A 24,587-nucleotide genomic window follows, 5' to 3' on the forward strand; every position below is an offset into this window, starting at 1 on the left:
GTACGGGATCGGATCGCTGTTTGGGGAGAGGAATCCGTGCTATCAGAACTCCATTCCAGTTTTTGAAATCATAGAATCATAGAATCATAGAATATCAGGGTTGGAAGGGACCCCAGAAGGTCATCTAGTCCAACCCCCTGCTCAAAGCAGGACCAATTCCCAGTTAAATCATCCCAGCCAGGGCTTTGTCAAGCCTGACCTTAAAAACCTCTAAGGAAGGAGATTCTACCACCTCCCTAGGTAACGCATTCCAGTGTTTCACCACCCTCTTAGTGAAAAAGTTTTTCCTAATATCCAATCTAAACCTCCCCCACTGCAACTTGAGACCATTACTCCTCGTTCTGTCATCTGCTACCATTGAGAACAGTCTAGAGCCATCCTCTTTGGAACCCCCTTTCAGGTAGTTGAAAGCAGCTATCAAATCCCCCCTCATTCTTCTCTTCTGCAGGCTAAACAATCCCAGCTCCCTCAGCCTCTCCTCATAACTCATGTGTTCCAGTCCCCTAATCATTTTTGTTGCCCTTCGCTGGACTCTCTCCAATTTATCCACATCCTTCTTGAAGTGTGGGGCCCAAAACTGGACACAGTACTCCAGATGAGGCCTCACCAATGTCGAATAGAGGGGAATGATCACGTCCCTCGATCTGCTCGCTATGCCCCTACTTATACATCCCAAAATGCCATTGGCCTTCTTGGCAACAAGGGCACACTGCTGACTCATATCCAGCTTCTCGTCCACTGTCACCCCTAGGTCCTTTTCCGCAGAACTGCTGCCTAGCCATTCGGTCCCTAGTCTGTAGCTGTGCATTGGGTTCTTCCGTCCTAAGTGCAGGACCCTGCACTTATCCTTATTGAACCTCATCAGATTCCTTTTGGCCCAATCTTCCAATTGGTCTAGGTCCTTCTGTATCCTATCCCTCCCCTCCAGCGTATCTACCACTCCTCCCAGTTTAGTATCATCTGCAAATTTGCTGAGAGTGCAATCCACACCATCCTCCAGATCATTTATGAAGATACTGAATAAAACCGGCCCCAGGACCGACCCTTGGGGCACTCCACTTGATACCGGCTGCCAACTAGACATGGAGCCATTGATCACTACCCATTGAGCCCGACAATCTAGCCAGCTTTCTACCCACCTTATAGTGCATTCATCCAGCCCATACTTCCTTAACTTGGAAATGCCAAAACCTTTGTGAAAATCTCCCAGGGCATGAAGGACAGAGGCCATAACAGGGACCCGAAGCAGTGCCGCGTGAAACTGAAGGAGCTGAGGCAAGCCTACCAGAAAACCAGAGAGGCGAACAGCCGCTCTGGGTCAGAGCCCCAAACATGCCGCTTCTATGATGAGCTGCATGCCATTTTAGGGGGTTCAGCCACCACTACCCCAGCCATGTTGTTTGACTCCTTCAATGGAGATGGAGGCAATACGGAAGTAGGTTTTGGGGACGAAGAAGATGATGATGAGGAGGAGGTTGTAGATAGCTCACAGCAAGCAAGCGGAGAAACCGGTTTTCCCGACAGCCAGGAACTGTTTCTCACCCTAGACCTGGAGCCAGTACCCCCCGAACCCACCCAAGGCTGCCTCCTGGACCCAGCAGGCGGAGAAGGGACCTCTGGTGAGTGTACCTTTTAAAATGCTATACATGGTTTAAAAGCAAGCATGTGAAAGGATTACTTTGCCCTGGCATTTGCGGTTCTCCTAGTTGTAGTCCTAAAGCCTTTGCAAAAGGTTTCTGGGGAGGGCAGCCTTATTTCGTCCTTCATGGTAGGTCCTGTGTTATCCTCAGGAGAGTGAGATATAATTCATGGTCACCTGGTTGAAATAGAGTGCTTTTCTTCAGGGGACACTCAGAGGAGCCCATTCCTGCTGGGCTGTTTGCCTGTGGCTAAACAGAAATGTTCCCCGCTGTTAGCCACAGGGAGGGGGGAAGGTTGAGGGGGTAGTCACGCGGTGGGAGGAGGCAAAATGCGACCTTGTAACGACCTTGTAACGAAAGCACATGTGCTATGTATGTAATGTTAACAGCAAGGTTTACCCTGAAAGAGTGTAGCGACTGTTTTATAAAATGCTGTCCCTTTTTTTTTCTCCACCAGCTGCATGTGTTTCAATGATCACAGGATCTTCTCCTTCCCAGAGGCTAGTGAAGCTAAGAAAGAAAAAAAACCACACTCGCGATGAAATGTTCTCCGAGCTCATGCTGTCCTCCCACACTGACAGAGCACAGACGAATGCGTGGAGGCAAATAATGTCAGAGTGCAGGAAAGCACAAAATGACCGGGAGGAGAGGTGGCGGGCTGAAGAGAGTAAGTGGCGGGCTGAAGAGAGTAAGTGGCGGGCTGAAGACAGGGCTGAAGCTCAAATGTGGCGGCAGCGTGATGAGAGGAGGCAGGATTCAATGCTGAGGCTGCTGCAGGACCAAACCAGTATGCTCCAGTGTATGGTTGAGCTGCAGCAAAGGCAGCTGGAGCACAGACTGCCACTGCTGCCCCTCTGTAACCAACCGCCCTCCTCCCCAAGTTCCATAGCCTCCACACCCAGACGCCCAAGAACGTGGTGGGGGGGGCCTCCGGCCAACCAGCCACTCCACCACAGAGGATTGCCCAAAAAAAAGAAGGCTGTCATTCAATAAATTTTAAAGTTGTAAACTTTTAAAGTGCTGTGCTTAAAGTGCTGTGTGGCATTTTCCTTCCCTCCTCCACCACTCCTCCTGGGATACCTTGGTAGTCATCTCCCTATTTGTGTAATGAATGAATAATGAATGCATGACTGTGAAGCAGCAATGACTTTATTGCCTCTGCAAGTAATGATTAAAGGGAGGAGGGGAGGGTGGTTAGCTTACAGGGAAGTAGAGTGAACCAAGGGGCGGGGGGTTTCATCAAGGAGAAACAAACAGAACTTTCACACCGTAGCCTGGCCAGTCATGAAACTGGTTTTCAAAGCTTCTCTGATGCGTACCGCACCCTCCTGTGCTCTTCTAACCGCCTTGGTGTCTGGCTGCGCGTAACCAGCAGCTAGGCGATTTGCCTCAGCCTCCCACCCCGCCATAAACGTCTCCCCCTTACTCTCACAGATATTGTGGAGCACACAGCAAGCAGTAATAACAGTGGGAATATTGGTTTCGCTGAGGTCTAAGCGAGTCAGTAAACTGCGCCAGCGCGCCTTTAAACGTCCAAATGCACATTCTACCACCATTCTGCACTTGCTCAGCCTGTAGTTGAACAGCTCCTGACTACTGTCCAGGCTGCCTGTGTACGGCTTCATGAGCCATGGCATTAAGGGGTAGGCTGGGTCCCCAAGGATACATATAGGCATTTCAACATCCCCAACAGTTATTTTCTGGTCTGGGAATAAAGTCCCTTCCTGCAGCTTTTGAAACAGACCAGAGTTCCTGAAGATGCGAGCATCATGCACCTTTCCCGGCCATCCCACGTTGATGTCGGTGAAACGTCCCTTGTGATCCACCAGAGCTTGCAGCACTATCGAAAAGTACCCCTTGCGGTTTATGTACTCGGCGGCTTGGTGCTCCGGTGCCAAGATAGGGATATGGGTTCCGTCTATGGCCCCACCACAGTTAGGGAATCCCATTGCAGCAAAGCCATCCACTATGACCTGCACATTTCCCAGGGTCACTACCCTTCATATCAGCAGATCTTTGATTGCGTGAGCTACTTGCATCACAGCAGCCCCCACAGTAGATTTGCCCACTCCAAATTGATTCCCAACTGACCGGTAGCTGTCTGGCGTTGCAAGCTTCCACAGGGCTATCGCCACTCGCTTCTCAACTGTGAGGGCTGCTCTCATCTTGGTATTCATGCGCTTCAGGGCAGGGGAAAGCAAGTCACAAAGTTCCATGAAAGTGCCCTTACGCATGCGAAAGTTTCGCAGCCACTGGGAATTGTCCCAGACCTGCAACACTATGCGGTCCCACCAGTCTGTGCTTGTTTCCCGAGCCCAGAATCAGCGTTCCACAGCATGAACCTGCCCCATTAGCACCATGATGCATGCATTGTCAGGGCCCATGCTTTCAGAGAAATGTGTGTCCATGTCCTGATCACTCACGGGACCGCGCTGACGTCGCCTCCTCGCCCGGTATCACGTTGCCATGTTCTGGTGCTGCATATACTGCTGGATAATGCGTGTGGTGGTTAATGTGCTCCTAATTGCCAAAATGAGCTCAGCGGCCTCCATGCTTGCCTTGGTATGGCGTCCGCACAGAAAAAAGGCGCGGAACGATTGTCTGCCGTTGCTCTGACGGAGGGAGGGGCGACTGACGACACGGCTTACAGGGTTGGCTTCAGGGAGCTAAAATCAACAAAGGGTGTGCCTGTACATCAAGGAGTATTTCAGGCAGGACTGCACGGAGGGTTCCAATAAGAAATGGTGCACCTAAGTTATCGTTGTTATTGGAACAAGGAGGTTAGCCTGGCCTCTGATTGATACATGGCTAGATTTACCTCACTGCACCTTCTCTGTGAGTGACTGCAGTGTGATCTAGACAGGGGAGGAGGCAAATGAGTACAAAACAAATCTGGTCTATTTCTTGTTCTGACCCACTCCATCTATCTTTTACATCTTTGGCTGGCAGCAGACGGTGCAGAAGGACTGCATGCCATCCACATCTCATGGCTGCTCGGCAGAAGATGGTACAGTACGACTGCTAGCCATCTTCATCTCTTGCCTGCCTGGCATAAGATGGTACAATACGACTGCTAGCAATCCTCATCTCCTGCCTGCCTGGCAGAAGATGGTACAGTACGACTGCTAGCAGTCCGTATCGCCTGCCCGCTCACCATAAGACGGTTCAATAGGACTGACTGCAGGACTAAAGAGAATGACCTGCTCAAGTCACTCCAAATTTAGTCCCTGCGCCCATGTCTGCCCAGGCGCTCCCAGCCGACGTGGCCAGGAGCACCTCGGACACGACGAGGACGACTACCAATCGTATTGCACCGTCTGCTGCCAGAAGGCAATGGGTTGCTGCTACTGTGCAGCAAAGCCGTACCGCGTCTGCCAGCACCCAGGAGACATAGGGTGACGGTTACCTGAGCTGGCTCCATGCTTGCCGTGGTATGGCGTCTGCACTGGTAACTCATGAAAAAAGGCGCGAAATGATTGTCTGCCCTTGCTTTCATGGAGGGAGGGAGGGAACGGGGGCCTGACGACACGTACCCAGAACCACCCGCGACAATGTTTTAGCCCCATCAGAGTGCTCCATTGTGAGTGCTCTGGACAGCACTCTCAGATGCCCGATTGTTTGCCATTGCTCTGACACTGGGAGGGGCGCTTACAGGGTTGGCTTCAGGAAGCTAAAATCAACAAAGGGGGTGGCTTTACATCAAGGAGTATTTCAGGCAGGACTTCATGGAGGGTTCCAATAAGAAATGGTGCACCTAAGTTATTGTCCTTATTGGAACAAGAAGGTTAGCCTGGCCTCTGATTGATACATGGCTAGATTTACCTTGCTGCATCTTCTCTGTAAGTGACTGCAGTGTGATCTAGAAGAATGAGTCCCCTAGACAGGGGAGGGGGGGAAGCAAATGAGTACAAAACAAATCTGGTCTATTTCTTGTTTTGATCCACTCCATCTATCTTTTACATCTTTGGCTGGCAGCAGACGGTGCAGAAGGACTGCATGCCATCCACATCTCATGGCTGCTCGGCAGAAGATGGTACAGTACGACTGCTAGCAGTCCGTATCGCCTGCCCGCTCACCATAAGACGGTTCAATAGGACTGACTGCAGGACTAAAGAGAATGACCTGCTCAAGTCACTCCAAATTTAGTCCCTGCGCCCGTGTCTGCCCAGGCGCTCCTGATCGACCTCACAGAGGCGACCAGGAGCACCTCAGACATGACGATGACGGCTACCAGTTATACTGTACCGTCTGCTGCCACAAGGCAAGGGGTTGCTGCTACTGTGTAGCAATGCCATACCGCGTCTGCCAGCACCCAGGAGACATAGGGTGACGGTTACCTGAGCGGGCTCCATGCTTGCCGTGGTATGGCGTCTGCACAGGTAACTCAGGAAAAAAGGTGCGAAATGATTGTCTGCCCTTGCTTTCACGGGGGGAGGAAGGGAACGGGGGCCTGACGATATGTACCCAGAACCACCCGCGACAATGTTTTAGCCCCATCAGGCATTGGGATCTCAACCCAGAATTCCAATGGGCAGCGGAGACTGTGGGAACTGTGGGATAGCTACCCACAGTGCAACGCTCCGGAAGTCGACGCTTGCCTCGGTACTGTGGAAGCGCTCCGCCGAGTTAATGCACTTAATGCACTTAGAGCATTTTCTGTGGGGACACACACACTCGAATATATAAAACCGATTTCTAAAAAAACGACTTCTTTAAATTCGACCTAATTTCGTAGTGTAGACATACCCTTAGTATGTGTTTATACAGAGCCTACCAAAATGGGACCCCGACCTTATATGGGGACTGTGGACTGTTCCCATGTTAGGTTTTCAAGTGAAAATTATTATTATCCCTTTCTCAGAAAAAGTTGAAGTGGGAATAGAATTTCAGGCCCAAAGACACCCTCATATGAAGTTCTGTAAAAATATATATCAACTCTTTTATTCATCTTATGTATGATGGTGCACCATAGTAACATAAAAGTTGATTCACCTCTAGTTTATATCACAAATTGCTCGTCCTGTTACTCAAACTTCTAAGCATATTATTTATTTATAGTCTGATAGTGCCCACAGACCTCAACCAAGATTGGGGTCTCATTGTGTTAGGCACTGCAGATAAATGTATCTGACTGACTAAAACACTGGGGCAAATGAAGTTAATAGTGAATTTCCTGCCAGCGGCAACAACAGCAGTATGGAAACAAAAGCACAGCGGGTCAAATTCTGTCCTAATGTATACTGCATGAAATCTCATTAAACTCAATTCTGCTCTGTTCAGTAACAATTTCTATAGTTAATGGAGCTGGTGAAAGTGAGAATGGAATCCAGCCCATTGACTGCTGTTGAGTGACACAGACTGCAAATTAGTGCAAATCTGGACTGTTGTATTTAAGATGAAAATTCATGTTCTGTAATAGTAAAACCATAGTAAAAACATAGTCCATGCAATCCAAATTTCCTGTCTCCAACAGTGACTAATGCCAGATGCTTCAGAAGAAGGTGCAAAACTCCCAAAATGCAGCTAATAGTTCCATACTATTCCATGAAGGGGGTAGGGAGTAATTTCATCCTGATCTCAGATGGGTTTTAGGTTTATGTCTTGAACCATGAGGAATGATAGCATATAAGTTTTTATCCTAGCTCATATAAAAATACGTAATTCTATTAGTCATATAAATACCCCAGGTCCTTTTTCTTCACACATAAGAAGAAACTAGTTGTGATTACTTGTCTGAAGCACACACATCCCAGGTAATTTTTAAATGGGAGATATTTTAATTAGAGGTGACTGACCCACTCTCAATCTTTGTGTCGTATCAGGGATGACTTTTCAATTTACAACTTTCTGTTGGCCTTTTCTGCTATGAAATCCATTATATATGAGCTGATCTTTCTTTGCTTCAAAGGCAGCCACTACAAGTATAAATTGTCTTAGGGGAGCTGGTTTGTCACTGACACCGGGCATATCAGTGCCAGCCATGACTTAACTGGCATTGCAGAATGAACTAAAAGACACATAATGACAATGTTTAATATGGTAAAACTAAAGACTGACACCAGCAATCTCTTCTAAATCAGATTAAAACTAACCAAGGGACAGCCAAAGGTAGTTGAAATGGTGATGTGGGTGAATGCCTTACACCTCTGAAGATTTGATTTCAAATTTTAGCCCAAGCCAAAAGTGGAAGTCAACTTGGGAGATCTTATCCTAAATCTTTGCATGTCCAAAAAACAGAACACCAAATATTTCAACACAATTGTTTTTCATTGCTCAAAAATGGCCCAAATTGAAATGACAGGCACTCAGGAATGCAATGGAAGAGACTGCTGTGAGTAAGAGGACTAAGGTACATTGGTGGAGCTGTGCAAATGAAGCTTGCTGATTGCCAGCCCATAATATAATCTATATTCTGCCCTCCCTTCTACTCTGTGCCTTAGTTTGAACTGAAAGGTCAGTATTTGCCAATAGTTATCATAGCTTGGTATCTGAGATTACCATAGTTGTTTCCTACATGTGGAACCAGAGATATTTGTGGTAACTTTGTGGTGCTTGGCAGATATTGACATTTACATAAAATTACATTATGTTCATACATCAACTCTACAGTACATGAATCAGAGTTTTAGCCAGCCTTGTGCTCACTGAGTTTCTATGCCCTATGGTTTATTACTAGAACTGTCATCCTTTGTCAGGAGATGACAGGAACTATAGTCATCAAGTCCTTTCTTCTGCAGGAAGATGTCAAATCACAGTTTTTGCTAAATTGTCTAATCCATCTTTTCAAATATTCTTATATTCAAGTGTACAGTGAACATAAAAAAGAAAGAATTTTGATTTTATGATAGGATAAATGTACTTGATATGAAAATTCAATAAAAGGAAGCCAGATGTCTGTATACTTATTTACGTTAGTCTGTCTTCTGTGTCAGTGTCTCCATTAAAACTGTATTTATTTTCATTGCCTCTCTGATTTTTATAATAATTTAGCATTGAATGGGGCACCCTCAACTTCAGTGGCAATGTTAACATAGAGAATTTCTCATTCCATATCTTTCCTTTATTGCGGAAATAGGAGTCATACTGATGTCATGTTTCATAGAATCGTAGATATGTAGCACTAGAAGAGACCTGAAAAGGTCATCTAGTCCTGCTCCCTGCACTGAGGTAGGACCAAATATAATTAGACCATCCCTGACGTGGGTTTGTCTAACCTTTCTTTAAAAACCTACAGAGATGGGGATTCCACAACTTGCTTGGTAACCATAATTCTTCAAGCCCCAATATGCCCAACCACTAAGCAGGAACTTAACGTGTTCCTTTGAATTCAGTAAGATCACTCGGGCATAAAGTTACACATCTGTTTAAGTGATTACTGGATCAGTCCTAAAGCATTATGTGCCTAAAAAAAACCTATTTACCTGTTTTTTCACTGAATGTCATACTATCTGTAAATAACATCTAAAGGGAAACTAATATTCAGTTGAAACTCAAGGGTCAAACAGATCTTAACTATTATCCAATATAGAATCCTACATAAGATTTTCAAGACATATGGCCTCATTCCTGTACCTGAACATTTTATGATCAATATATTTTAAGAACATAAGAACGGCCATACTGGGTCAGACCAAAGGTCCATCAAGCTCAGTATCCTGTCCTCTGAACAGTGGCCAATGGCAGGTGCCCCAAAGGGAATAAACAGACAGGTTATCATCAGGTGATCCATGCCCTGTCACCCAATCCCAGCTTCTGGCAAACAGAAGCTAGGGACCCCATTCTTGCCCATCTTGGCTAATAGTCATTGATGGAGCTATCTTTCATTAATCTACCTAGCTCCCTTTTGAACCCATTTATAGTATTGGCCTTCACAACACCCTCTATCAAGGAGTGTGTTGCGTGAAAAAATACTCTCTTGTGTTTGTTTTAAACCTGCTACCCATTAATTTCATTTGAGGGCCCCTTGTTCTTGTATTATGAGAAGGAGTAAATAACAATTCCTTATTTACTATGTCTATACCACTCACGATTTTATAGCCCTTTATCATATCCCCCCTTAGTTGCCTCTTTTCCAAGCTGAAAAGTCCCAGTCTTATTACTCTCTCCTCATACGGTAGCCATTCTATACCCCAATCATTTTTGTTGCCCTTTTCTGAACCTTTTCCAATTCCAATATATCTTTTTTTGAGATGCAGTGACCACATCTGCATGCAGTATTCAAAGTGTGGGTGTACCATGAATTTATATAGAGGCAATATGATATTTTCTGTCTTATTATCTATTCCTTTCTTGATGATTCCCAACATTCTGTTTGCTTTTTTGACTGCCATTGCACATTGAGTGGACGATTTCCAAGACCTATCCACAATGACTCCAAGATCTCTTTCTTGAGTGGTAACAGCTAATTTAGACCCCATCATTGTATATGTATAGTTAGGATTATGTTTTCCAATGTGCATTATTTTGCGTTTATTAACATTAAATTTCATCTGTCATTTTGTTGCCCAGTCACCCAGTTTTGTGAGATCCTTTTGTAGCTCTTCGCAGTCTGCCTGAGACTTAACTATCTTGAGTAGTTTTGTACCATCTGCAAATTTTGCCACCTCACTGTTTACCCCTTTTTCCAGATCATTTATGAATATGTTAAATAGGACTAGGCCCACTTCAGATCCCTGGGGGACACCACTATTTACCTCTCTCTGTTCTGAAAACTAACCATTTATTCCTACTCTTTGTTTCCTATCTTTTAACCAGTTACCAATCCATGAGAGAACCATCCCTCTTATCCCATGACTGCTTATTTTGGTTAAGAGCCTTTGGTGAGGGATCTTGTCAAAGGCTTTCTGAAAATCTAAATACACTATATCCACTGGATCTCCTTTATCTGCATGCTTGTTGACCTCCTCAAAGAATTCTAGTAGATTGGTGAGGCATAATTTCCCGTTACAAAAACCATGTTGACTATTTCCCAACAAATTATGTTCATCTATGTGTCTGACAATTTTGTTCTTTGCAATAGTTTCAACCAATCTGCCCAGTACTGAAGTGAGGCTTACTGGCCTTAGTTGCTAGGATCACCTCTGGAGCCCTTTTAAAATATTGGCAACACATTAGCTAACCTCTAGTCATTTGGTACAGAAGCTGATTTAAATGACAGGTTACAGATGACAGTTAGTGCTCCTGCAATTTCACATTTGAGTTACTTCAGAACTCTTGGGTGAATACCATCAGGTCCTACAGACCTATTACTGTTTAGTTTATCAATTTGTTCCCAAACCTCCTCTAATGACACTTCAATTTGGAACAGTTCCTCAGATCTGTCAAAAAGAATGGCTCAGTTTTGGGAATCTCCCTCACATCCTCAACAGTGAAGACCAATACAAAGAATTCATTTAGTTTCTCCGCAATGGCCTTATTGTCTTTGAGTGCTCCTTTAGCATCTCGATCATCCAGTGGCCCCACTGATTGTTTAGCAGGCTTCCTGCTTCTGATGTATTTACAAAAAAAATTGCTATTACTTTTGGAGTCTTTGGCTAGCTGTTCTTCCAAATTCTTTTTTGGTCTTTCTAATTATACTTTTACAATTCATTTGCCAGAGTTTATGCTCTTTTTTTATTTTCCTCATTAGGATTTATCTTCCATTTATTAAAGGATACCTTTTTGCCTCTCACTGCTTCTTTTACTTTGCTGTTTAACCATGGTGGCTCTTTTTTGGTTCTCTTACTATGTTTTTTAAATTGGGGTACACATTTAAGTTGAGCCTCTATGAAGGTGTCTTTAAAAAGTTTCAGAGTAACAGCCGTGTTAGTCTGTATTTGCAAAAAGAAAAGGAGTACTTGTGGCACCTTAGAAACTAACCAATTTATTTGAGCATGAGCTTTCGTGAGCTACAGCTCACTTCATCGGATGCATACTGTGGAAACTGCAGCCTATATTATATACAGACAGAGATCATGAAACGATACCTCCTCCCACCCCACTGTCCTGCTGGTAATAGCTTATCTAAAGTGATCATCAAGTTGGGCCATTTCCAGCACAAATCCAGGTTCTCTCACCCTCCACCCCCGTACACACAAACTCACTCTCCTGCTGGTAATAGCCCATCCAAAGTGACAACTCTCTTCACAATGTGCATGATAATCAAGGTGGGCCATTTCCAGCACAAATCCAGGCTCTCTCCCCCCCCCCCGCCTCCCGCCCCGGGACACACACACACAAACTCACTCTCCTGCTGGCAATAGCTCATCCAAACTGACCACTTTCCAAGTTTAAATCCAAGTTTAACCAGAACGTCTGGGGGGGGGGGGTAGGAAAAAACAAGGGGAAATAGGCTACCTTGCATAATGACTTAGCCACTCCCAGTCTCTATTTAAGCCTAAATTAATAGTATCCAATTTGCAAATGAATTCCAATTCAGCAGTTTCTCGCTGGAGTCTGGATTTGAAGTTTTTTTGTTTTAAGATAGCGACCTTCATGTCTGTGATTGCGTGACCAGAGAGATTGAAGTGTTCTCCGACTGGTTTATGAATGTTCTAATTCTTGACATCTGATTTGTGTCCATTTATTATTTTACGTAGAGACTGTCCAGTTTGACAGTGATATGTGATATATGTGACATATGCCATCATGTGCCAGCAATGCCCCTCTGCCATTTACATTGGTCAAACACTGTCCACAGCAGGACAGTGGGGTGGGAGGAGGTATTGTTTCATGATCTCTGTCTGTATATAATATCTGCTGCAGTTTCCACGGTATGCATCCGATGAAGTGAGTCGTAGCTCACGAAAGCTCATGCTCAAATAAATTGGTTAGTCTGTAAGGTGCCACAAGTACTCCTTTTTTTTTTTTTAAAAAGTTTCCATGTAGCTTGCAGGGATTTTACTTTTGGTACTGTACCTTTTAGTTTCTGTTTCACTAACCTCCTCATTTTTGTGTAGTTCCCCTTTCTGAAATTAAATGCTACAGTGTTGGGCCGCTGTGATGTTTTCCCTGCCACAGGGATGTTAAATTTAATTATATTAAGGTCACTATTACCAAGCGGTCCAGCTATAGTCACCTCTTGGACCTGATCCTGTATTTTGTAAAAGGTCTCCATATTTTTCTTGTATCAAACACCTAATCATCCCTACATGTATTTCTTTTCAATGAGGCAGCTCCAACGGCAGCATATCACTGTGGTTGTACATACAACACAAGTTACAGCACAAAGCAACTTAATCATGACTAGAATTACTTCAAGTATTACAAGAGCTTCAACTCAGTCATGAGAAATAAAAAAAAACAATTCTTCTAACAAAGTCCAAGAAATCTATGGCTGACCTTAAATATATGGGTATGTGCTAAATTATCTCTAAAGCTATTGTCAGAAGAAATACCTGACTCCTATGCAACAACCATGTCAAGGTTCCTTCCCCTCTCTGAACTCTAGGGTACAGATGTGGGGACCTGCATGAAAACCTCTTAAGCTTACTTTTACCAGCTTAGGCTAAAACTTTCCCAAGGTACAAACTATTTTACCTTTTTCCCTTGGATTTCCACTGCCACCACCAAACGTCTGACCGCGTTTATTTTTGAGAAAGCGTTGTTTGGAAACATCTTTCCCCCCAAAATCCTCCCAACCCTTGCACCCCACTTCCTGGTGAAGGTTTGGTAAAAATCCTCACCAATTTGCATATGTGATCACAGACCCAAACCCATGGATCTTAAGAACAATGAAAAAAGCATTCAGTTCTTACAAGAAGAATTTTAATAGAAGAAACAGTAAAAAAGAATCACCTCTGTAAAATCAGGATGGTAAATACCTTACAGGGTAATTAGATTCAAAACACAGAGAATCCCTCTAGGCAAAACCTTAAGTTACAAAAAGACACAAAGACAGGGATATCCATTCTATTCAGCACAGCTTATTTTCTCAGCCATTTAAAGAAATCATAATCTAATGCATATCTAGCTAGATTACTTACTAAATTCTAAGACTCCATTCCTGTTCTGTCCCTGGCAAAAGCATCACACAGACAGACTCTTTGTTTCTCCCTCCCTCCAGCTTTTGAAAGTATTTTATCTCCTCATTGATCATTTTGGTCAGGTGCCAGTGAAGTTATCCTAGTTTCTTAACCCCTTACAGGTGAAAGGGTTTTTCCTCTGGCCAAGAGGGATTTTAAAGGTGTTTACCCTTCCCTTTATATTTATGACAAACCACCAGTTCTATTTATACAGTGGACTTCATGCTGATTTCTCAAGTGGTTGGTCTACTAACTAAACACTTAACAACAGGCACAAAATGTGTTTCTGTTTGTGCACGTACATAAACATTTCTTTGGCCTTCTTAAATGGCTCTAATTCCTTGTGTGCATGCAATCTGGTATCTGTACAAGGTAGTGGTTGCACTCTGCATGTGCCTACTTGTGTGCAAACACTGATATGTATGTGCCTGTTAAATAGTCAGACATTACGTGTGTACAAATGCTGGCATCTGAATGTGCAAAACTCATGTGACCTATTTCAGATGCGCAGGAGTGTGCGCTTTCTATCCTATGTTTGCAACTGCAAAGTATAGACACAACTATGTGCATGCGAAGTTTTGCACATGCATTTGTGGAGGTCAATTAGGGGCCAGGCTGTACGTTTACCCTCACTGTGCTTCATAATATGTTAGAGAAAATACTGTGGTGCAGTCAGTGGCAGATTAGCCACTGGGCCCACAGGGCCCCAGCCAAGGGCCCCGGCCAACTGGGGCCCTCTGGCTTCCACCCAGCAGGTGGGGCAGGGAAGCCCCCATGCCCACGACCCTGTGCCCGGCAGAAACCATGGAATAGGGGAAGCCCCCACAGCGCCCCACCCCCACCCTATCCCCAGCAGAAGCTGCGGGATGGGGGAAACTCCACAGCTGCCCCCCCCACATCCCCGCCATCCCTGGCAGAAGCCATGAGATGGGGAAGCCCCCCCAGCAGCAGCCCCCGACTCTGCCCTGGCAGAATCCACGGCATGGAAGCCCCCTTCACCAGCCCCCGAAACCTGTCCCCAGCAAAAGCTGCAGGATGGGGGAAGCCCCACTCCCCAGCAGCCCCTATCCCAGGGAGAAGCTTCAGGATGGGGGAAGATTTGGAAAATGGATGAAGAATTAGTGAGACACAGAAATAGAGGAAGGTAATCCCAGAGGTCAGGTGCAGCAAAAAAAGAAGGCTTTTACACTGATACCTGTCAGATTGCAGGATGGGAAATGGCTTTATGTTGTAGATGCACAGAGGAACTTTAGGAGGAGAATATTACTGATCATTACCTACCTTCACAGTCACATTCTCATTTTATCACCTCCTCATATGCAGAACCTGTGTTACTGGATGGGGCACCTCCCTTGTAATGGGGACAGTATCCAATTTGCAAACCAGTTGTGTCTCTTTGTATTTTTAGACTGGAACGATGGTCTAGTGGTTAAGATACTTGCCTAAGACTTGGAAACTCATGTTGAATTCCCTGCTGTGCCACAGGTTTCCTGGGTGACCTTGGGCAAGTCACTTTAGCCTCCCTGTGCCTCAGTTCCCCACCAGTAAAACAGGGACAACAGTCCTTCTTACCTCACAGGAATGTTGTGAGGCTAAATCCACTAATGCTTGGGAAGATCTGATACTACAATAATAGGACTATAGAAGATTAGTTTTGGTCATTGTTGGGTTTTGCGGAGCACTGTGATGGAATTACAGAAAACAGAGATGAAAAAAATCTCAGTCAGATCATCTAATCCATATCCTGGGGTCATGGCAGGAAAACGCATTACTATGTAATCTCCAAAGCTTTGTTAAATCCAGCTGTAAATGTTTCAACTGCCAACGTTTGCACCATATACACTGCGAGACTATTCCACAGATAAACAGACCTTATGGCTAGAGAAGTTTTGGACAGGCCACAGAAAATGTCTGGGTCCTGGTGATCCCTGTAGTCAGGCTCTGAGATACACTAACTGGAGAAGGAAACTTGCACTCCCAGTGCACACCCTGTTCTTGTTCTGTGTTTAAAGAGAGGACTTCAGTCTCCAGGATTGTCCATTGAAACCTTTCATCAGAAGAAAATTAGCTAAATAAAACCAAGGACACATATGTTTATATATTTGAAATAAACTCTGCAACCTTTGTAGAGCCTCTCTTTCCTACTCCTCATTCTGGACCATAAAGTGTGATATATTGGTGAAGAGACATTGAGTAAACGAATACTGATGCCTGATAGCGTTATTCTATTCATTATAAACGAAGTTTGTAGCAATAAAATAGGTGACACTAAGCATTGCAAATATTAATAGCACTGCTAATTACATCATAATAAATTAAAGTTATAGTCTTGCAAACAGCTATTTATTAAAGCAGACGAGCATTGGTATCATTATATGTTTGACAGGATCATATAAATCAAGGGGTTTTTATTAAAAAAAGAGAGAGAATGCTGGACAGATTTCTATGCAATTCTTATCACAAAGCACATCACAATGCTGGGTGGAGTTGCATCAAGTGGCCTTCTGGATCTGTAATGAGCCAGGGAGCTGGTAATGAATTTGCCACAGATTCAGATGGTTCACAGATAATGCAAATTACCTGCTGTTCCTGAAACTCTGCTAAATGCACACCAGAAACTCACTACCAGAGCACAGAAAGGATGATTTGTTCCTGATGTACAGTAACCTCTGAAAGCAATTGCACTAAAGGAAAAATGCAGTGGGATAGGATGCTTGGAAATAGCCAGGACATACCTGTTTGGTGTGAGTGAGCACCACTGCTCCATGGTAGCATGCGGTCAATGCAGAACGATGCGAATAAAGATCTCATTTACAGGGACATTGCGTAAGGCTGCTGGTATCCATTGCTTATTTACTGTATTTTTGGAAGGAAGACTAGTCAATAAGGAACAGGATTGTGAAACAGGGTGTGTGTTCTATTCACCACTCTGTAACTAACTCAGGTGCCTAAATAAATGGAGGACCTGGGCCTAACTCCCATTGATTTCATACCTTTGAGGATCTGGGCCTCAATCCCTTTGTGTCTCACTTTTCCCACCTGTTTAAATGGGGATTATGATATTCACCACCCAGGAATGTTGGCTTTCAAATCACGAACCCAATAGAAACGATGGGCCAAACTCATGTAAACAGGTGCGACTGTACTGACGTCAGTAGAATTGCAGATGCTAACATTGATGTCCGGGTGGACCAGCCAGAGGTGATGCAGCTGAGGGGGACTGTGCATACCTACATGCTGCAGAAGTGATACCATGGCATGGGTGGGGGAGAGGAAGGAGGAAAACAGGCATATTGTTCACAGATAGGATTGTGGACAGAGGGGCCATACACACCATAAATCAGCCATGATCCAAACACGAGGAGAGCAGCAGTAGCACAAGCTTTCTCTGCATATCTTGCAATAGTCAGCACATTGTAGCTGCACCCTCCTTTTCCCTGCCCCAAGTATTGATGGGTATTTTCAACAGAGCAAAGCTTTTTTATTCAGGCTTATTCTTTTTGGATTGAGCTTGTAGGCACTTTGAAAATCTGCAAAGTTCAAGTGCTCCCTGATGCTCCTCTGTCCCATGAAATCTGTCCCATGAAGGACAGGCAGGGCAGAAAAGGTGGGGGAGTAGCACTGTATGTAAGGGAGCAGTATGACTGTTCAGAGCTCTGGTATGAAACTGCAGAAAAACCTGAGTGTCTCTGGATTAAGTTTAGAAGTGTGAGCAACAGGAGTGATGTAGTGGTGGGAGTCTGCTATAGACCACCGGACCAGGGGGATGAGGTGGATGGCTTTCTTCCGGCAACTCGCAGAAGCTACTAGATCGCACGCCCTGGTTCTCATGGGTGACTTTAATCATCCTGATATCTGCTGGGAGAGCACTACGGCGGTGCATAGAAAATCCAGGAAGTTTTTGGAAAACGTAGGGGACAATTTCCTGGTGCAAGTTCTGGAGGAGCCAACTAGGGGGGGAGCTTTTCTTGACCTGCTGCTCACAAACCGGGAAGAATTAGGGGAAGCAAAAGTGGATGGGAATCTGGGAGGCAGTGACCATGAGTTGGTCGAGTTCAGGATCCTGACACAGGGAAGAAAGGTAAGCAGCAGAATATGGACCCTGGACTTCAGGAAAGCAGACTTCGACTCCCTCAGGGAACTGATGGGTAGGATCCCCTGGGGGAATAACATGAGGGGAAAGGAGTCCAGGAGAGCTGGCTGTATTCCAAGGAATCCCTATTGAGGTTACAGGGACAAACCATCCCGATGTGTCGAAAGAATAGTAAATATGGCAGGCGACCAGCTTGGCTTAACGGTGAAATCCTTGCGGATCTTAAACATAAAAAAGAAGCTTACAAGAAGTGGAAGATTAGACAAATGACCAGGGAAGAGTATAAAAGTATTGCTTGGGCATGTAGGAATGAAATCAGGAGGGCCAAATCACACCTGGAGCTGCAGCTAGCAAGAGATGTTAAAAGTAACAAGAAGGGTTTCTTCAGGTATGTTGGCAACAAGAAGAAAGCCAAGGAAAGTGTGGGCCCCTTACTGAATGAGGGAGGCAACCTAGTGACAGAGGATGTGGAAAAAGCTAATGTACTAAATGCTTTCTTTGCCTCTATCTTCACGAACAAGGTCAGCTCCCAGACTGCTGCGCTGGGCAACACAGCATGGGGAGTAGGTGGCTAGCCCTCTGTGGAGAAAGAGGTGGTTAGGGACTATTTAGAAAAGCTGGACGTGCACAAGTCCATGGGGCCGGATGCGTTGCATCCGAGAGTGCTAAAGGAACTGGCGGCTGTGATTGCAGAGCCATTAGCCATTATCTTTGAAAACTCGTGGCGAACGGGGGAAGTCCCGGATGACTGGAAAAAGGCTAATGTAGTGCCAATCTTTAAAAAAGGGAAGAAGGAGGATCCTGGGAACTACAGGCCAGTCAGCCTCACCTCAGTCCCTGGAAAAATCATGGAGCAGGTCCTCAAGGAATCTATCCTGAAGCACTTAGAGGAGAGGAAAGTGATCAGGAACAGTCAGCATGGATTCACCAAGGGAAGGTCATGCCTGACTAATCTAATCGCCTTCTATGATGAGATTACTGGTTCTGAGGATGAAGGGAAGGCAGTGGATGTATTGTTTCTTGACTTTAGCAAAGCTTTTGACACGGTCTCCCACAGTATTCTTGTCAGCAAGTTAAAGAAGTATGGGCTGGATGAATGCACTATAAGGTGGGTAGAAAGTTGGCTAGATTGTTGGACTCAATGGGTAGTGATCAATGGCTCCATGTCTAGTTGGCAGCCGGTATCAAGTGGAGTGCCCCAAGGGTTGGTCCTGGGGCCGGTTTTGTTCAATATCTTCATAAATGATCTGGAGGATGGTGTGGATTGCACTTTCAGCAAATTTGTGGATGATACTAAACTAGGAGGAGCGGTAGATATGGTGGCAGGTAGGGATAGGATACAGAGGGACCTAGACAAATTGGAGGATTGGGCCAAAAGAAATCTGATGAGGTTCAACAAGGATAAGTGCAGAGTCCTGCACTTAGGACGGAAGAATCCAATGCACCACTACAGACTAGGGACTGAATGGCTAGGCAGCAGTTCTGCGGAAAAGGACCTTTGGGGTGACAGTGGACGAGAAGCTGGATATGAGTCAACAGTGTGCCCTTGTTGCCAGGAAGGCCAATGGCATTTTGGGATGTATAAGTAGGGGCATAGCCAGCAGATCGAGGGACGTGATCGTTCCCCTCTATTCGACATTGGTGAGGCCTCATCTGGAGTACTGTGTCCAGTTTCGGGCCCCACACTACAAGAAAGATGTGGATAAATTGGAGAGAGTCCAGCGAAGGGCAACAAAAATGATTAGGGGTCTGGAACACATGACTTATGAGGAGAGGCTGTGGGAACTGGGATTGTTTAGTCTGTGGAAGAGAAGAATGAGGGGGGATTTGATAGCTGCTTTCAACTACCTGAGAGGTGGTTCCAAAGAGGATGGTTCTAGACTATTCTCAGTGGTAGAAGATGACAGGACAAGGAGTAATGGTCTCAAGTTGCAGTGGGGGAGGTTTAGGTTGGATATTAGGAAAAACTTTTTCACTAGGAGGGTGGTGAAACACTGAAATGCATTACCTAGGGAGGTGGTAGAATCTCCTTCCTTAGAAGTTTTTAAGGTCAGGCTTGACAAAGGCCTGGCTGGGATGATTTAATTGGAGATTGGTCCTGCTTTGAGCAGGGCGTTGGACTAGATGACCTCCTGAGGTCCCTTCCAACCCTGATATTCTGTGATTCTATGATCTGCTTGACATTTGTATATATGTACAGTGCGTTATATTTCCACTTTTTCTTCAACTTTGAATTATTTTATTTTGTCCATCACTCAACAAAGAATACAAGTTGCACCACCAGGTTCTCTCCCTTCTGCACCCTCTCCTCCCCCCCCCCCCCCCCGAGCCATTAGAGGAAGAATAGACAACCTGGAGGGCAGCAAATACAATGGGCATCTTTAGTGGTTGTTTAGTGGACAAGTATTTACAAGGTACAATGAGGAGGTGACCATTTTCCAGTTTGCTTTGTTCCAGCCCTGCCTACCTTTGCTTGTAAATTTTCATGTTACCACTATGTATGACATGAGATGCTTCCCCCCATCCTCATTAGCAGCATACAGTCAGGGAAAATACAGACAGCTCTCTGTAGTGTTACATAAAATGGCAGTAGCTGAAAGAGCCTCGCCAAGGAGACAACATAATGAGTCTTGAATAAGAGAAAGGAGGTGACTAAGAGGTTTGACTACATAGCTTGGTAGAAACAACTCTTTAGCTTTAATCCTGGGGAAACAGGACACCTAAAAATTGAAATTCTGAATATTTGAACCAGCTCTGATAACAACCTTTCTGTACCTCAATTTGCAAAGTATAAAATGGGAATAATAATACTTAATCATCTACTTTGCAGCAATGTTGGAAGAATAATTAAAGTTTGCAAAGTTCTGTAATGGTGAATAGGGTTCAAATCCAGTACACTATTTGTCTTCAATTCCAGTTCTAAGTTTTTGTAGCATGCTCTTAAGGAGCTGTCACATTCCACCCCAGAGGCAGCTGCATTTCAGTGGTGAGCACAGTGGTTTTTGTAAGCTTGTATAAAGATTTTCTTTGGGGTGAGTCATTATATAAATGCAGATATTGTTGTAAAAGTGTCCTCTAGGTCTCATGTTAATTCTGGACTGGATATTTTTTTTTGACAGGGCAAGATAATTCTGATTATACCTCTGAACTTGGAACCAATAATCAGGCGTCAGTGCCTTCTGAAGAGAGAGAGTTCTGATTGGCTGGCTCAACACTACTTTTAAGTTAAAGGGACACTGTTTTGTTGATATAATCCCAACATTTAAGTTGTATAATAATGGGGTTCAGTGAAAACTAAGGTGAAAGAAAGTGTTGCTATGATCATTGTTCAGCATTCCCAAGAAAACTGACTTTAGTTTGAAGATTCCCCCTGAAGTGTCTACAGCAGAAACATGGCATGATTTTTCTAGTGCTTGAGAGTCTGATATTAAAAAAAAGACAAGAAATAAAATAGTACTAACAAGTCTATCCTTCATTGTGTAAGTGTAACGCCGACAGACCCTGGTTGTCGGTGGGCAAGACTGAAGCAGGGACTTCTGCAGTTTAGTGCATGAGCCTCTACCGCATGAGCTAAAAGCCAACTAACTGTTAGCTAAGGCTGTAGAGCAGACTCATTTTATCTCTCTCTTTAAGCGGTCTCGGTGCCACTAGATGAGACAGAACACCACACCCAGGAGGTGTGTGGGTTACATAAGCTTTGAGGGAAGCATAAAAATGTAAGCAGCATAAAATAGCAATACGTCAATTAAGTTTTTAAAAAAAATCATGTTTATTCATCCACTGATAGTGGCATTTTAAAAATACAGCATATTGTTAACTTGATGACATCCTTTTATTCAGATTTAATTTTAAGATGGTATTTAAAGTTGGGGGTCCTGAACCCAGATATTTAGTCCAGACAAGATGGTAATTTAGCAAGTTCCTATTAGATCTGGATACTGAGAAATGCAGGGTTTCTCCCTTTGCCAAAGTGAATTGTTTAATTTTAGTTCTAAGATTCCTTTACATTTAAATTCAACACTTCCTGAGCATTGTGTGGGCTGGCTTTGATGTCTTTTCTTCTGGTTACCTCTTGATTTTTGGTGGAAAAAATCCCTTTTAATCTGTTAACCTTTTTCAGCCATTTGATCAAAGTAATTTTCGGTCTCACTGAGGTCAGGAGACCACTGCTAGATAAAACCAGACTCTTTTTTTCGCATTTATATAGAATTCTAGGAAGGTCAAATATCTTTTTTGCTTTCCTTTTGTGGACAGCAAATGGGCCAGATTCTTAAAAGGTTCCAGTAATAAAAAGAAGAGCACAGACGTCAAACACACCACAACATGGGATTTTGCAAATTCAGCATTTTGAATCAGATCAATACAAAGATAGGAGCCATTTGTAAAATCTGGATCAGCCTCTGTGTTTGGATCCCAGGTTTTGTTTTGTGCCCATCTTTAGTTCTTGCCTACCCCAGGGATGTTGTGAGACTTAATTAACACTGATAGCCAGATCCTGAAGTTATGTTCCCCTTGAGGATCTGTCCTAGTGTTCGTAAAAAGCACTTTGAGCTCCTTGGATTGAAGGAGTCATGCAAGTATTCAATGTTATTTTATCATTTAGATCAGATGAACAATCTCTGTTTGATCTAGCCCATTTGTTCACTTCTCCCTCATCATGGCCTGGCTAATTTAATTAACACTATTCCATCCCTGCTACATAGTGTCTAATCTTAGCCTTGACTATCTTCAATAGCTTTCTATTAAAAGAAACAATGCTAAAGACTAGTGAAGAGCTGGGCTGATTGTTCTTGAGAATGCTTCTCAAACTCAGAAAATGTTGCTAGTTAGGAATACATTTAACTTTCTTGGAATAGCATCCTATGATTTGCAGTCTTGAACTTCTCTGGTGTATTTTAAGGGGAAATGTATCATGTTCCTTGTAAAGCAGCATGCACGCTGCAGAAGGGCACGATATTTTCTCTGAGAGATCTCATGACTGAACCATACAAAGCCCCCACAAAAAACACTTATGGTTTTGTTTTGTAGGTAAATCTATTATACTGCTCCAGTCAGTGACCAGAATAATTGGAGATTTTTAACTACATATTTAACTACATGGAGTTTTTTAACTACATATTTTATTGTGTGTATGGTTTGGCCATAAACTGTACCATAAAAGTAAGTGTCACAGACTTAATGATGGACGAGATCAGCTGTCTAGGACAGTAAATATCCAAATATCTGTCTGCTTCTCTGAATGCATCAGAACATTTTTGTATTGCTAGTTGCATGACTCCCCACATTTTTGACTGAAACAAGATACTCTGACATTTCCAAAATCTAAATATTTAATTTCATGTTGTTGAGCTGGGCCAAACTGTTTCTTTTTCAATCAGTGCAACATTACACATGAATGGGAAAATGCATCATGTTAGTAACACATTTTTTCCTAACATGATGTTAAGCAGCACAGTTTTGTGGTTAATCAAGACCAACTAATACATTTTTAAACACAGCCGTTCTTATCCACAATAAAACCATGTTTAAATTCATATTAGAAAATGTTTTAACCAATATATGTTAAACTGATGGTTTGCCAGGGCTGACAAAGCAATAGGGGACATGTAAATTATATCAGTTTAAACATTCTTTAGATGTACTTTGACTCCCTTCGGCCATATCCCAGTAGGAATAAAGGGGTGTTTTTAATATGTGTTAGGTAAAATGTGTTAAATTATTAGTGTAGACAAAGTAGGAGTATATTAACATATGCTGTCTGGTCAAGGTTGAAAGCAACCAGCTAACATGAGGTAAAAATACAATCTGGTTCAGTCTGTATATTACATGTGTTTGGATAGTTACAGCCATGAAAGAGGAATTTGGCTTACACTTCTTGGCAATAAAAGTCTTTCAGTCAGAGTGGGTTCTGGGGCAGCAGAAGGAGTGTCAGCTCTAATGGAAAATTTCAAACTAAAAAAGATTTTGACACACCCATCAGCAGCGTCTCAGATGTTGTTTCATTTATTATTTTTCCTCCAGCATCTCTGCCCAGTAAATTTCATTTACTACCTCCCTCATTTTCGCATCTCCCTAATGATATCTGCCTGCTATTGATAATTAATCCAGATAATGACATTCCTGGATATGATGCCACATCTCCGGACACTGAAGTGTGTCCAACATGCCATTAAAATCCCATTAAAGCCTTATTTACCAGTCCCAAATTAAAAATAAACAGTGATGATACATATGAGAGAATAATGATTGCACTGACCTTGGAATGCACCTTCCAAACTCCACAGCAGAAAGCACCGTGGTATGGGCAAACTGAAGGTGGTACTTTATTTATTTGTTGTCTGGGGAAAACAATATGAGTTCTTCTTAGCTACAGTGCTCTGACTTTGCAATTTCTTATCAGCTACTAGAGAAAAATAGACCGCAATCTCACAGCAGCATACACAGCACAAGGGATGGCTTTCCAATCCGCAGAGCACTTTGGAACCCATCCCGTCATAGGTACTTTTCACACAGTTAGGGGGTTAGCCCCTGCAACCTCGCCCGATTCCAATATTGATAACTGCAGTTTTTCTACCTAAATTCTCCCTTCTGTTTCAATCTCCTCCCCTCTTCAGCTCCTATGTCTCATCTCTATCCCTTCCTTTTTCCACTGTCATATTTCCAGCTCTCTTCCCTCAGGCAAACATTATTTGCTCCATTTTACAGGAAGGGAAACTGAAGCAAAGAAAAGGGGTAAGTGACTTGTCCAACATTACACAACAGGCAGCATCAGGAACAGAACCTTTATCTCCAGAGTGCCAGCCCTGGGCTTTAACTACAAGCCCATTATTCTTCACTTGTGTAAGTAAAGTA

The 24,587-nt window shown here is 43.8% G+C and overlaps 1 protein-coding gene across 1 annotated transcript; it reads left to right on the forward strand.

Moving 5' to 3' along the window:
- The first annotated feature begins 1,183 nt into the window (after nucleotides 1-1,183).
- Nucleotides 1,184-16,891, forward strand: LOC140913625 (uncharacterized). Its single transcript, XM_073350351.1, has 3 exons — nucleotides 1,184-1,619; nucleotides 2,098-2,203; nucleotides 16,777-16,891. The coding sequence occupies exons 1-3, from the start codon at nucleotides 1,214-1,216 to the stop codon at nucleotides 16,889-16,891; spliced, it is 627 nt and encodes a 208-aa protein (XP_073206452.1). The 5' UTR covers nucleotides 1,184-1,213.
- Nucleotides 16,892-24,587: the final 7,696 nt, after the last annotated feature.

Source organism: Lepidochelys kempii, chromosome 6 (assembly GCF_965140285.1).
Source record: "Lepidochelys kempii isolate rLepKem1 chromosome 6, rLepKem1.hap1, whole genome shotgun sequence".
Taxonomy (NCBI): Eukaryota; Metazoa; Chordata; order Testudines; family Cheloniidae; genus Lepidochelys; species Lepidochelys kempii.